General features: G+C 31.8%; 1 protein-coding gene across 1 annotated transcript in view; it reads right to left on the bottom strand.

Annotated features, from left to right (window-relative positions):
• Window positions 1-3266: 3266 nt before the first annotated feature.
• The window catches only part of LOC111639225 (GTP-binding protein RAD-like), a 55319-nt gene continuing 42027 nt past the window's right edge, over window positions 3267-16558 (bottom strand). The window contains exons 3-4 of the mRNA XM_023385021.1: window positions 7453-7642; window positions 3267-7196 (exon numbers count right to left, since the gene is read on the bottom strand). Coding sequence (XP_023240789.1) covers window positions 6925-7196; window positions 7453-7642 — 462 coding nt within the window. The 3' untranslated portion in view covers window positions 3267-6924. The remainder of the gene's footprint in view (window positions 7197-7452; window positions 7643-16558) is intronic.

The following is a 16558-nucleotide window of genomic DNA, read 5'->3' on the forward strand; positions in this document are numbered from 1 at the left end:
GAATAGGCAAGATCGAAAAATATGAAAAATGTTTGCATTATTCATTTCTACTCAATGTTTATACATAATGCAGGGTTGAATAATGCCGGGACGATTTTTATTCGACATTGTTTTATCGGCGACGTTAATAAATGGGTTTAAATGCTTATTTTATTCTATATAATGTTATCTAATAATTTAATTTTATCGATTTAAATTAATATAAAAAATAAGTAGGCCCGTATGGACTTTTTAAAAGATGAAGTTAAACATTAAAGATTAGAAATATAAATCATAGCATTGTAATTGAACCAAAATTTAATTTTAGGCGCATTTAAAAAACGGCTCAAATTTACATAAATAATAAATTTCGTTGTTAAATGATAAGTTTATTACTACGTTATACGCTGTATTAACGTTTCTGAAGTTACATTTAATTAATGTGATGATAAAGAATAGACAATCGAATTAATCGGTAACGATTCCATTTTATACGTTTGATTCGAAAAAATGATACAAGATGATTTCCTCTATTATCAGGCATTGTTGATGACGTAGTAAGAAACTGTCCAAAGAAAATTTTACGTAGCTCCTGAAGCATAATTGTTAATCGCGTAATTGAAAATATGGGAAAATAAGCTAAGTATATTACTTTTTCACATCATTTACATGGATCTTGATAACGCGCTACTTTCATCAATTATTGATTTTCACATTAAAAAATTATTCGTAAATATCTCACATTTAAATGAATTTTAAAAAATCTAAAAATAAATTTTATTTCGAGTTTTGACGTTATTTTCGACTTTGGCAATAAGAAAATATTTATAACCGGATCAAATTACCTATCGAAATTTTGATTCGTCAAACCATAAAATATTTAATATTTCCAGTGGAATAGCTTTATCTCTTTCCTTCTCAGCAATATTAAATTAATTATAATATATGAACACACCTGAATTCTACTTGCAAAGTTTTTTTCTATTTATTCAAACGTTTTCAGCCTATTTGGATTGGCCATCCTCAGGTTTTCTTTTATCGTTCCAAAATGGAACCATTCGTTCGAATTTTATTTTGATTTGAATTTTTGAAATAAGTTAACAACTTTTTGTATATACATAAATAAACAAAATAAATAAAATAAAATATGTCACTACACGTGCTACACACTATCAAAAAAATTAAATAAATTTTTACATGCGTCTAAATTATAAAATAATAACTCCTCATTTTACTTTTGTATATCTCTATTTTTTCGATTTCCATCGCGATAGACGGTGAGTGCACCGTTCTTATGATCTTCGCCTCATCCCATTTAACTATTGCTCCGTTCTCCTGTGCCATGCTATCCAATATCGTGCTATTGAGTCCTTTATTCACACTGTATTTGTGCTCTTTTATACGCACTGCAAGGTTTCTTCTGGTCATCCCTACATATTCTTTATCGACTCCTATTTGTTGGTTTTCATACGGGATAGTGTACACCCCCCCGCTTGCTTTTCCATTCTTTCATGGAAAAAATAGAGATATACAAAAGTAAAATGAGGAACCGCTGTTTAAATGAAAAGAATGCAAATACATTACCAACAGCATGGAAATACAAAATAGAAAAATGTATGGGTTTCAATAATCCATAAAATAGTAACTGGAGGTTACAAGAAGTTATTATATTATAATTTAGACACATGTAAAAATTTATTTAATTTTTTTGATAATGTGTAGCACGTGTAGTGACATATTTTATTTTATTTTATTTTGTTTATTATTACGAAGTAATGCATTTTATATTTGAACGCAGAGGTAAAATTCTTTAAAAAGAAAAATAAAAGTAATTAAAGAAAATATTTATGCAAATGACCTAAAATTATAATATTTAAAAAATTGATGCTGGAATTCTTTTTTAACTTTTCGACCGTAAATGAGAAAAATTAAGATAAATTCTGGTATAGTTTTTCTATTCCGGCGATTTTTATATCGGCTGTTTGTTGCATTTCGAGCGTTTGTAAGTGGTTTGGATTAATTATTATATAGAAAATTAGGCCAGCTTTTTTTATATCCCATTACGAATGTCTTTTTTTTTGCTTCAAATTGTGATTTTAAATTATAAGTAATTTCTGAGCATTGAGTAACAAAAATACATTTTTTATACGCAGTGATTTCTGCTAAATGTAAATATTCTCAGTCAGAAATTAGTATTTTATGACAAAAATGACAACTCGTGCCACCAACTACTAACGACGATCGATTAAACAAGTAATAATAATATCATATAAAAATAGAAAGAGAATATTTTCTGTGGTTAATTCTTTAAAAATTTTTTTATTCGACTGGCAGAAATTTAATGGCTTCTTTATTTTTAATGTAGCTTTTGTTTAAATCCGCAAATAACTTTAGAAATCCTTTACGAGATTAGAAAATTCGTTGAGGGAAGATAATGGTTCGAATCTATCGAATTTATTGCTCCATTAATCGCGATATCTTTCGAAGTTCGCAGTTTTTCACTCGTTATTTTTACGATAATTTTTTGGAATCCGCTTCGAATTTATTTATAAATTTTTTAAAATATTTCCCAACATATTGTTGATTTTCTATTTTGCCTACGCATGTTTATTATACATACAATGAACCTACTTGGAAATCTGTGAATGTTCAATGTTACTTTTATTGTTTCGTGGATAGAGAATTATATATGACTTAAACGTTCGTAAAATTTAAAAATATTTATTAATTTTAAACGTATCATAAAAAGTAAATACGAATAACAGTTTTACATTATATTAATACATAATGAAAAAGATATTTTTACACTCAATTTAAGATTTTAGATTGTTATTTTTGATATAGTTTTTAATGCAAATTACTCTTAGTAAATAATAATAAAATAACTATTCTCGATTATAATTCACTTTAAAATATTTAAAATTAGTAATATTTACTCGTTATGAATTTGTTATTTATAATTATTTATAAATTATAAATATAATTTATATATATTAAAATAAATTATTTATATATTATAAATATAATTTTATTGTATGAGCCTAAACACGATCTATTGTTAATAATAATACACTAATCAATAACTTCCAGATTTGGAAGGCACCTTAAGTATTGTTTTTTTTATTTTTATTTTCTATTAAAAGTACAATACATATATTTCGATAACATTTATTTTCAAAAATTACAATACACAATTCATGAAAATATCACATTTAAAATAGTAACAGAATTTTTAATACCCAAGCTGGAAAAATAGATTTTGTATAAGTTAAATATATACGAGTTTAAGTTATACTAACTCGATAGCACCTTCTTTTAGCATCGTATTTTTTTTTCTTTTAATTCAAGTAGTCCAATAAAGTCGAAAGCGTTAATAAAATTATAATAAATCTCAAATTATTAACATTTTTCGGATGAGAAGATTTGAGATAAGAAAAATATACATTTATTAATATATGTTAACATATAATATGTATAATATATCGACCGGCATCAACCGATTTCTTTTCTCCATTTCGTACATTTAAGAACGTTAGTCGCGAGGGAAAATACCGATTCAAATATCGAGTGCGAAGATTAATTGAATGTCGCAGTGGAAAAGTTGTATTTAATGTAATGAGGTATGTAAATGAACAGTGGGAGTCGTGACAATGCCGATCGTACTTAACTGGATGATGAAGAGACGTCCGGCTGGAAATTATGAAAATCGGAGGATCCGGTCTGGATTCGATTCCGGATCCACGACCAACAAAAGTGCTACGTATTTTTACACCAGGATAATTCGGAACTTTCGTCATGCTCTGCGGAAAAAGAAATAGGTTCAGCTATTCTGACTTAAGATTTCTAATTGAGAAATTTATGGACTGAAATTATAAACTTTTCCTATATCTGTATTTGCGCAAACTTTAATGCAGTGTTTAATTTCACTCAATGAAAAAGTTGTAAATCTTTAATTTTGTTATGTTCGATACAGAAATCGTTGGGTTATAATTTTACATTACTCGAATGGACACTGGAAGAAACAGAGTTCTCAATCCAATGAAATTTGGCTCGGAAAATTAATGAAATATAAAACGTCGTATATGGGTCTAGATGCCAAATTTGAGATCTTCTTCCAATGTTTCGAATACAGAAATTCATTGTTACAAACTGTTTTAATAGAATAAGAAGATATTAATTGGAAAATTTACAAATAAAACTTTGTAATTTCCACTGTTTTGTGGAAATTGTAAATATAACAATTTATTCTATTATTAAAATAAAGTTTTTACTCGATTATATCGAGAGAGTTCTAATCTGTATTTTTTTTTAAAGTCGTTACGTTCCTATCAAAAAAGTATAACATTTTTATTTGAAATATTTGTAAATGTTGGAAATTATTTTGGTGACGAAACGAATGGAAGAAAATCCTGAAATGTTTTTGTAAGTATCGATTACGTCTTGTGTACATTCTGGATCGGAAAGAAACTAAGTTTTCGATTTTCTCGAAATTTTATCGAGAGTGGGCGTGAAAAGTCAAAAAGTAGATTAAATCCCCATTTTATAGAATATTCCGTGTAGCTGTGTCACATTGTGTGTTGCAAATGTTATTTCTAAGCGGAGTTGGAGAATCATCCGCTTACGAATTCCTTAATGCTTCCGGATTCTTTCACTTTACTAAAAATCTCATTTTTTATTGAATCTTGTTTCCTATTAGTATTCATCTCCTTTAAGGAAAATAACGCAAAATTAGGAATCGAAAATATAATTTACCATCGTACGCAACTATTATGCGAAATGTACTGTATTATTAATTTTCAAATTGTTCTTCAGATAAGCTGTCGCCTAAACTTCCAATAATAGATTGGAGTTTTTGCATAGAAACTACTAGGAAATTCTAAAGTCGAAATTGAAGCGGAAAATATTTTCGAAACCATAATGCCCATACTATTAATATCTTGAAGACTAGAACTACAGTTCATATTTTACGAAATCGATACAAATGACTTTTAGCCTCGGTCTTATTTCCATACAGGATATATAAGAAAGAGATAGCACCTTGTTTCTCTAGATGTCTAAATTTAAATGTAAGAATTTAACATCGAACAATACGAGCCGAGTAGAGTAACGTGTAAGGAAATATTGTACGGTGGTACAGTACAATTAACGTTGAATTTTCTGCTGCAAAGTTCCGTATCTGGAAAAGTTTTACAATACGAATGTAATGTCGTTACTTAATCTTTCTGAATTTTAAAAGCATTATTTGTTTGTCGTTCTGGGAACAATGAACTACGCCTGTATTAATTCACATTAGGCTATATATTTGGATGCGATAGCTAGGCTAATATACTGTATATACGTCTGTGTATGCCTGTTTATAACCTAGGTGTATCTAATTTAAAGGAATCGTTTCAATCGAAAACTTCACTAGCGCAATCTAAGGCTTTTAGGAACAATCGACGAAAAACAATTCCTATTCCGCGATTGATAGAAAACGGATAATTCGAAAATGATCGGATTATCGGAAATGCTGACTGGTTGTCTCGTAACGTCGTTTTGGCAAAAATATTTTTCCATTTTTAATACGAGTAAACAAACGTTTCCGTTAAAAATTCTGATATTTATTATTAGTATTTTATAAGAAAAACATTTCATTTTTTGTTTCAATATTTTTTAAGCTTATGTATTATTAGTCATTTTTATTGCAATAACGTACTTTCACATAATAAGACTTTTTCGATAGATTAATTAATTATGCCAAATTAGTTTACGCCTAAGCGAGTAAAACATTTTATTTTTTAATTTTAAATAGTAATTATTTAGTCGTAATTTTTTTACGATTCGCTCGGACGGAGTCTTTGCCGTCACTTAGAAACATTTTTGCCAAGAGGACGATTCTTCTCGTTGTATTTCGATCTTCCTTATTGGTGCGTATAAAAGCAGTTTATTAACATTGTAAATTATCTTGCGTATGAATTTCAAACAAAATCGGTCTATCGTGGCATTATTGATAGATTTACAACCCTTATTTTTTTTTTTACTTTGACTTAAGAGATGTTTATTCGTAGCAACGGGGTGTCTGCGATACGGCGCTTTTGTAAATCTAAAGTTTACTGCAATAGTAAATTTTGCTGTTAAATGTAATAGTTTTTTTCTTTTTAAAATTTTTAAAGAAAAAGCATCTGGAGATTTTATCTCCAATAAAACACGGAGAAAAAACTCGCCTAATATATATGTCAAAAGGATGCAAACGATTAATTATGTATTCGGTGGCTGTAAGGAGCAGAGGAGGAAGTCAAACTAAAGTCGTTCTGAATTCATTAATCTTAAAAGTATATTAAATAATTAATTGCTCATCGAACTATATTTTATCAGTTTACCTTGGAAAATTTTTCTGCACAAATATTAGGCCGATTCGACTCGATCGTCCTTCACGTGTTTTGCCGCTTTATAAAATATCGTAAACAAGTTTTTCTGTCGCACTAAGCCGATTACGGCTCAATTAACGGACGATAAAAACATAATTTCCAGATTTGCAAAAGCAATATGAAGGTGAATGAAAGATGAATGCTTCGTGATAACTGATTTGTGGAATGATTCTTACCGTTGCCAATGTAAACAGTTGAAAATCGATCGTTTTCGAGATAATCGCGTCATCGAAATCTTTCTTCTCTTGGGTGGCAATGAAAATTTCGACGGCTTTCCATTTATATAATTGAAAAATGCTGATCCTACGTAAAGTTTTGTAACTTTACGCAGAGGAAGAAAGATGTTATTTTGGAAAACTGCTACGGGGTGGTTTCTAAATTCTCTAATTTATCGATTATTTTACGGGAGTCAATGGGAACTAGAAATGATCTAAGATTTAGTTTCGTCTAAGATGACGGTATACTTTACGACTCGATTTCATTTAGGAAAATTCCGAAAAGAACTAATACCGTGGAACTTTTGTGATAATTGTTGTTTTTATAAAACGTGTAAGTTGTCGCACGATTTCGACTTATAGTTTTCTTTTCCCAATAATCTGCTGATGAGTCCTCTGGCTCGATTTCCGGATCCGAAGGAGCCCTTGCTTCTGCGTTTACGGAACGAAGGAAAATCCAACATCTCTTGCTTCTGCAGCGCTTTCAGGCGAATCTGCGAGACCAATCCCACCAATAATTCGTCCACGTTGTGATCGATCCCCGCTGAAGTCTCGATGAACTTGCATTCGTACGAACATGCCACCGCTTTTCCTTCTAAAATAAAATAAGAAATTATCTGAAAACTAGGTCTTACTTTCGCCTCCATTAGAGTTTTATTACGATAAATTTCAAGAAGTATGACGAACAAAGTGGTATTTTTATAAAAATTAAAATATATCCGCCGATAAAAATTCTTATAAACTAATTGATAAATGCCATTCTAAAAACGTATCGGTCGACCGTACGTAATTACGTTAGGTGCTTCGCATCTGCGACAGATAGAGAAAATGAATCGAAAAAAAAAGCTAACCTTCTGTTGTGATGATTCTGGATCGAGCCAGATCGCATTTGTTTCCTACCAAAATGACAGCCTTACTAATTGTATAGCCCAACTCTCTCAATGCGAAGAGAACATCCACAGCCTTTTCGAAGCTTGGTCTGTCTGTCACGGAATATACTACGACGTATGCGTCCACTTCCGTCGACGTAATTTCCGGCATCTGAAAAAGGAAACTTTTAAATAAATGTATTTTAATTATTAACACTAATATTGGATTCGTTATAGATAATCGTATTTCAAATATATTTTTTTTTAAATCCGTAGAACTGCTAAGTTTGTAATTATTTTAAATTATCTTAGCTATAATAAAAATTAGAATGATCAAGTGATGTATAATGAGAAATTGTCCTTTTGCCACGAGGAATACGAACTTCAATCCTATTTTAGTCTTTTCGATTTTCCGTATTTCAGCCCCCTTAGCTTCATCCCTATTGGCTAACTGTTTTGCTTATCGCATCCCGTAATAAATTTAACCGAAGCCGACTATAAACCATACTAGAAATCCGAGGACACGACGAAAATACCATTTCAAGCTGACGAAATTCGACGCGTGTAGAATGTATATATCTGTACTTTTTCGACTGCAGAAATTTGCTTATCTCATTGTTCGTATTCTTATCACCTATCGAGTAGTACACTTTTTGATTCCCTGTTTATATTTAAAAATGATTAATCAGTTTTTAAAAAAGATGCTTTTATTATTATTTAGATTTAAATAAATATATTATCTTACTATTATTCTTTACACAAAATATAAAATGTTTTCTCTTCTTTCCTATTAATTTAATGGATCTAACATTCCCTGCAGCCATTCCTATTTTCCTATCCGAGTCGATATCCTATTAGTTTCTGGTTGATGTTATTTCTGATTCTTAGAGAGTATTGGTAACGTCTGAAGTGTTACTGAACGATCTAAAACGACACTTCGAAGGAAGATCGAACTCCCAGCCTCAATAGTAATGTCTGAGAAGAGAAAGGAAAAAGGAAGGGAAAATATAAAAATCAAAGACGATCCAATAATTTGTATTTTATTGTGTATAAATGTAAAGTTTTGTTTATAATGTAGCCTACTTAAAAACTTTTGTCGATATTTTAAGAAAAAAATTAGTTAGCAAATGATATTTAAAAAGAATTGAAATCGTTTATAGTTGAAATTTTTTCTTTTTTCTTTTTGATTCTTAATTAATGTAATGAAAACGCATACTCCTAAATCATAGTTTCCCACGTCTGGTTATACATAATTATCATTGATATTGATGGATAATAATATTTAAGGACACTTATACTACGACGTCGTTTTTTAAAATCATTTTTATAACGTTAGAATTATTGTTTATCTTCATTGTAATAGAACTTTATTTCGTTGTTTTATTATATTTGGAAAAAAAATGTGTGATGTAGGAAGAGAGGAAGTCAATTATACGTAAATCTAATTAATGTTAATCGATATATCGTATAAATAACTTTATTTATTACATAAATTATTTACACGCTATGTCGACTTTACTATTATTTTCGAATTTAAATGACGTTTTCTGCATTAAAACTTGTATTTGTGCTTCGTACATTTTTCATAGGTCTATACCTCGGACGTCAAAAATTTCAAGTGCTGTCACAATAATGTCATCGATAATGCCTAACATGTGATGACGTCTTCGCACAAATTTCGTATACGACGGCAAGACGCGTAATGCCGAGCAAAATTACAATTGTTTCGTGCGAAAAAGTAAAGCTTGTTTTCCACGCGCAATTATTATTGGTGCCAATTGACCGACGTTAGTTAATTTGTGTGTGAAAACCCAAATTTAAATGGTGCCATTTGACCTGTACAATAATCATAGCTCCAGTAAAAGTACGCACGAGTGTACAGTACTTTTTGGCGCTTATTGTACTTATTGGCATGCCCCAGCGCCAATAATCATTACACGCGGAAACCTAGCTTTTAAGGTATCGGATCCCGTTCCGATCCTATTAAATCTCTGTCAAAAGTAATAATCTGGACTTAATATATAATATTCGCTTACTGTATATAATTAATAATATAATTTCATAATTTTGTATAAATGTATTGTAAAGATTAGTTAGAATTTTTAAAACTAATTATTATAACGGATATTGTACTAATAATTTAATAATGGATTACGGATATTTGAACCTAATAAAAAACATAATTAAGGAAATTACATTCCAAATATCTGTAATTTTATCTCTCGGCTTTTGTTTATTTACATTACTAATGTGGACATTAGAAAATATCTGCTTATTGTCGTAACGGTCGGACGTATAACATTACTGTACTTGTCACTAATACTCAGTATAGTGTAATGTTTGTCTTAGTCTATGCTCATTTTAAGAACTTTTTTTAATTGCACGTTTTTTAAATATTTTGTTCTTTTCTGTTTACTTTCTGAAATACTAAATGATTTAAAGCTGCGTAGATTCAACTCGATAGATAATTTAACACCTTACATTTAGTATCAACTAAAGGCTTTATTTAATACTAAATGTAAGGTGTTATCTATTGAATTGAAAAACTTATAATAATTTACGAAGCATTGCAAATATGGCTTAAATGGCAATGATACTAAATAAAAAGAAAAATTATTCGAAATAATCGTCTTTTTTTCTTTTCATTTGATTTGCAGTATATCCCGTTGTCTATATAGTGAAACACAAGGAGTCCTTCTATCTGTTTCTCGATTTTCCGCTCCTTCTGTTGGTTCTTATTCCATTTCTGCATTACTTTATTATCTGTTTTCTACAGTCTATTTTCTATATACTGTTATTTTTATCTCTATAATTCGGGATATCTATAGAATATTTATTTACTTAATTCGATTTGTTTCATTTACTATTTTTCTCTATGTCGAATTTTGCTGTTTTATCTTAATTACTCCCGCTCTTGTTTCTGTCGATCATTTAGGCCTACTGCTTATCTCGAGATATTTGAATTCCTTAACCCGTTCAATAATTTTCTTATTTAGTTCTAATTTGCATCTAATATTTTTGTTTAGTTATTATTACAGCGCTCGTTATTTCTTTTGATATTTTCATATCGAATGTTTGGCATATTTGGTCGAAAATATACGAGTTTCTGCGAATCTTTTGCTACGAACACGTCATCGTCTGCGTAGTAGATCAAGTCTATATTGATGCTATTTATTTTTTATTTCTTTTATGTTTTTACTATATTTGTATTTTTATTATATTTATTCCCTTTGGAATTACAGAAACTTTATATAGCTTCAATTTTACTTGCCATTACTGATGCTGACTTTAAGTATTTGTTTACTTAGGAGACATATTCCCATTTTATATAAATTTTTCGTTTTCTCGGAATTTTGTCGTACGGAGAGCGAAATCGTCAACTGCAGATTTTATATTGAAGCAATTCGTGTTTTTAGAAAATAAATTGTTATATTAAAAAGAAAAATAATGCTATCAATCATTTTGTGTTAGTCGTAAATTTTATGTTTTGCATATCCCATTTCTTACATACAAAATGATTATTTATTAATTGTTCTCGAATTGTAATTTTTATTAAAATACATTGGCGGGTACCTATTTAATTTACATGGTCAAAATATTGCGTATTTTTACTTTTTCTTACCTTTTTGCCGAGTTTTGTTCGGCTTTTAGAAAAAAAAATCTTGAGTAGTTTAGATCGGTAGTGGTCCTCCGGGTAAAATAAGACCCACCAACTTATTTGACACTTTAGTTATTAATGATAGAATAGGTCTACTTTTGATATAGGCGTATATGAAACACAAAATACGTATTAATTGTGGCACTTCTATCTATGACTTATGCGTAATTTGGCCCGCCAATCGAAAAGTTTGAACACCACTAGATTAGATAGTAAAATATTGTCATCAAATCAGGGAATATATGTTTTAGTTTCTAGTATTATTTGTAAAGCTAATATTAGAAAGTTTTTATTCTTACATACCCCACTTAACGTCACTTTTCTATTCCTGGAAATCAGACTTTCTCAGGGCCGGATTAACTCACTTTGGGGCCCTAGACATTTTCTTCTTCCGGGTCCCCTCCCGGCTCTTTCAATTAATAAATCTTGTTACTATTTATTAAATTTCATACACTGCAGCTGCTTTATAAAAAAACTAGCTGTTACCCGCAACTTCGTCCGCGGAGGTTTTGCAAGCAAACCACATTTACATTTAATATTTCAATAACCATAATAATTGTCATATAACACCTACCGCTGAAGAGAATTGCCCAGAATCAAACGAACTATCTTCAATTTCATCAAGTTTCTGGAACGTTTACAATCGTTCTATAATCGAACCAATATACAATAACAAATTCGAATTTAAAACGGATCGAACATTTTAAAAATCGAAATGTCTGAAATGTTATCAATTTAATACACCTAAATACTCAATGAAGACTAAACGTAGTTGAAAACAAAAAATCGCATCTAAAATAGTAGAGTAGAAGCCGTTTTTCCGGTTAAGCCTTAATCCTCTCCCTCTCCCCCTTGTGGGGGAATTTCGAAAAATCCCTTCTTAGTGTGAATTCCAATGGCATACCCTACTAAAACGCATATAAAAAGAAAAAATCGCATCTAAAATAGTACAGTAGAAGCCGTTTTTTCGGTTAAGCCTTAATCCTCTCCCTCTCCCCCCCGCGGGGGAATTTCGAAAAATCCCTTCTTAGTGTGCGTTTCCATGACAAACCGTAACTGTCTACCAAATTTCACCTCACTAGGTTAAGCGGTTTGCTCTGGGCGATGATGAATCAGTCAGTCAGTCAGTCAGTCAGTCAGTCAGGACAAGCAATTTTATATATTTAGATAAAAGCAAAATTATTTAACAATATTTTACAGGATTTAAGAATACATATCTATATCTATATCTATATCTATATTCTATATATATATATAAAATGGACGTGTGTGTCCCTATATTTCACTTTTTCGCCAAAACTACACATCGCACGTGAATGGTGTTTGTATGTCGTGGTAGCCCCAAGTCTCCATTCGTGCATAGGGGTGGTTGCGTCTCGACAGCTATAAGGGTGCGGGAGATATGAGGCTGAAAGTGGTTGAAAGTGGCTTTCTATTTTGAATGTTTTGTTCGAATTTGTTCGAATTAAATTCGAACATAAAATTCGAATATTGGTTCGATTATAGAACGATTGTAAACGTTCCAGAAACTTGGAAAATAGTTCGTTTGACTAAACGTAAAAATTCTCTAATTAGTCTGGAAACGGGGGACCTAATTCTTGCATTCTGTGAAAACGGGTAAGATTGGCTATAATGTAATTATCTTAATCTTCACTATCGTTACTTTTTGCCCAGCGAAGCGGGTCTTTGCAGCTAGATTCTATATTACTTAGAAAAACAGTCTTTTATATATTAAAAAAACTATATTACATACAAATAAAAACCCAGCGAAGCGGGTCCTTGCAACTAGTAGTTAATATTATTCTTATCGCTATAAAGAATATTCGAAATTATTGGGAGTTTTACTTTCAATAAAAAGAAACATAAGAATACGAGGGTTGTTCAAAAAGTACCCGAACTTTATTTATTACAAAAAAAAAATACTTCGCATACAATTTATTTGTTAGGGTCCCCTTCAAAGTAGTCTCCTCCGCAACATATACACTTATTTCAACGGTGTTTCCACTTTTTGAAACATCTTGGAACGCTTTTCCGGAATGCTGATAAGTTCCTCCGTCGTTTTTTTTTTCTATCTCTGGAATGGTGGCAAATCTTTTTTCTTTGAGCGTGTTTTTTAGTTTGTTTGAGAACAGGAAAAAGTCGCATGGGGCCAGGTCAGGTGAGTAGGGTGGGTGGAGAAGCACAGCGGTTTTGTTTTTGTCCAAAAACTCGTGTTCTGAGGGACAAATGAGCCGGCGCGTTGTCGTGGTGAAAAAACCACTCGCCGCTCCTCCAAAGTTAGGGCCGTTTTTGCCTGATTTTGTCTCTTAGGCGTTTCATGACACCAGGTTACTACCTGGTGTTATGAAACGCCTAAGAGACAAAATCCTCCGTGTTGACTGTCTGGCCTGCAGGTAGGTATTCGTGATGCACAATCCCCTTTGCATCGAAAAACAGTCAACATCACCTTAAGATTTGAGCGAACTTGTCGAGCTGTTTTGGGGCGGGGCTGTTTCACCCACTCGTGGAAAATTTCCGTGAAGGATTTTCCGAGTTTCACACAGAATTTCACAGAACAACGCTGTTCTTTCAAAGAGCTGATTTTCGCCGAACCCCACAAACACCACTTCACATAAACGGCCGTAGCTAATCACCGAAACAAGATATCAACAAATGGGTTGAAGGAGGTTACTCGGGGGTTTCCGCGGACACAACTCCTCCAAGCGGATTAAAAAATAACAAACTGGAGATGCGCTATTCAAAAAGGTCGGGAACTTTTTGAACAACCCACGTACATTTTTTTAGATTTTAGAATTCACAATAACCATATAAAAAGAAATATATTTTTGTTTATTTGTTTATTATATACTGTTATCCAACAGAAAAGTAAACTATCTTATTTATAAATCTTTTCAAAATAGACAGTTTGACCGGGCCCTTCTAAAAATCGGGCCCTAGACATTTGTCTCATTTGTCTATGCGATGATCCGGCCCTGGACTTTCTGNTGTCCAACAGAAAAGTAAACTATCTTATTTATAAATCTTTTCAAAATAGACAGTTTGACCGGGCCCTTCTAAAAATCGGGCCCTAGACATTTGTCTCATTTGTCTATGCGATGATCCGGCCCTGGACTTTCTGCTAGAGATAATTAACCAAGAGCCTATTTCCCATTATTTTAAATGGAAAAAAACTACAATTAATGTCGATTCAAAACTTCCAATTAGTTTCCGAAAACGTAACTAAAACTCAGTAAGCAATATACAGCAATAAAGAGATTTGGTTTTAAAAAATACCGGCAAAAACTTACAATGAAAAACAAGGAACACATTTATGTATGTATGTCTCTTTAATCCGAAAATTAAGTTCGGTAGACTATCATTACAGCTTTCAGGTTAGACACTTCTTTTATTGTTTCCACATATGCATTTCGGACTTATATAAATGTTAAGTCCCTCTTCAGTGCAATACTATGGTTCTGTCTTCTAAAACCACGGTGTACAATGGGTAACATGGGAAAGATTTTTTAATACAGCCATTAAAAACATCACAAATACATTTTCCAAAACATTAATACGGAAAAACTTTTAACATGTGCTCATAAAATTTTATATAAGTATAAGATTACAATCCAGATTGCAATCCAGATTACATTACAATCCAGATTGTAATGTAGTTATCATACAGTTTTGTGACAGAAAATACTTGGAAATATATTGTAAAATTCTTTACTGCAACGTTATATTGTGAAATATACACATTCTTTAAAAGTTGTACTTATATAAGATTTTATGAGCACATGTTAAAAGTTTTTCCGTATTAATGTTTTGGAAAATGTATTTGTGGTGTTTTTAATGGCTGTATTAAAAAATCTTTCCCATGTTACCCATTGTACACCGTGGTTTTAGAAGACAGAACCATAGTATTGCACTGAAGAGGGACTTAACATTTATATAAGTCCGAAATGCATATGTGGAAACAATAAAAGAAGTGTCTAACCTGAAAGCTGTAATGATAGTCTACCGAACTTAATTTTCGGATTAAAGAGACATACATACATAAATGTGTTCCTTGTTTTTCATTGTAAGTTTTTGCCGGTATTTTTTAAAACCAAATCTCTTTATTGCTGTATATTGCTTACTGAGTTTTAGTTACGTTTTCGGAAACTAATTGGAAGTTTTGAATCGACATTAATTGTAGTTTTTTTCCATTTAAAATAATGGGAAATAGGCTCTTGGTTAATTATCTCTAGCAGAAAGTCCAGGGCCGGATCATCGCATAGACAAATGAGACAAATGTCTAGGGCCCGATTTTTAGAAGGGCCCGGTCAAACTGTCTATTTTGAAAAGATTTATAAATAAGATAGTTTACTTTTCTGTTGGATAACAGTATATAATAAACAAATAAACAAAAATATATTTCTTTTTATATGGTTATTGTGAATTCTAAAATCTAAAAAAATGTACGTGGGTTGTTCAAAAAGTTCCCGACCTTTTTGAATAGCGCATCTCCAGTTTGTTATTTTTTAATCCGCTTGGAGGAGTTGTGTCCGCGGAAACCCCCGAGTAACCTCCTTCAACCCATTTGTTGATATCTTGTTTCGGTGATTAGCTACGGCCGTTTATGTGAAGTGGTGTTTGTGGGGTTCGGCGAAAATCAGCTCTTTGAAAGAACAGCGTTGTTCTGTGAAATTCTGTGTGAAACTCGGAAAATCCTTCACGGAAATTTTCCACGAGTGGGTGAAACAGCCCCGCCCCAAAACAGCTCGACAAGTTCGCTCAAATCTTAAGGTGATGTTGACTGTTTTTCGATGCAAAGGGGATTGTGCATCACGAATACCTACCTGCAGGCCAGACAGTCAACACGGAGGATTTTGTCTCTTAGGCGTTTCATAACACCAGGTAGTAACCTGGTGTCATGAAACGCCTAAGAGACAAAATCAGGCAAAAACGGCCCTAACTTTGGAGGAGCGGCGAGTGGTTTTTTCACCACGACAACGCGCCGGCTCATTTGTCCCTCAGAACACGAGTTTTTGGACAAAAACAAAACCGCTGTGCTTCTCCACCCACCCTACTCACCTGACCTGGCCCCATGCGACTTTTTCCTGTTCTCAAACAAACTAAAAAACACGCTCAAAGAAAAAAGATTTGCCACCATTCCAGAGATAGAAAAAAAACGACGGAGGAACTTATCAGCATTCCGGAAAAGCGTTCCAAGATGTTTCAAAAAGTGGAAACACCGTTGAAATAAGTGTATATGTTGCGGAGGAGACTACTTTGAAGGGGACCCTAACAAATAAATTGTATGCGAAGTATTTTTTTTTTGTAATAAATAAAGTTCGGGTACTTTTTGAACAACCCTCGTATTCTTATGTTTCTTTTTATTGAAAGTAAAACTCCCAATAATTTCGAATATTCTTTATAGCGATAAGAATAATATTAACTATATGTATT

The sequence above is a fragment of the Centruroides sculpturatus genome, unplaced genomic scaffold, assembly GCF_000671375.1.
Source record: "Centruroides sculpturatus isolate CEXI.00-Female unplaced genomic scaffold, Cexi_2.0 scaffold1319, whole genome shotgun sequence".
Classification (NCBI taxonomy): domain Eukaryota; kingdom Metazoa; phylum Arthropoda; class Arachnida; order Scorpiones; family Buthidae; genus Centruroides; species Centruroides sculpturatus.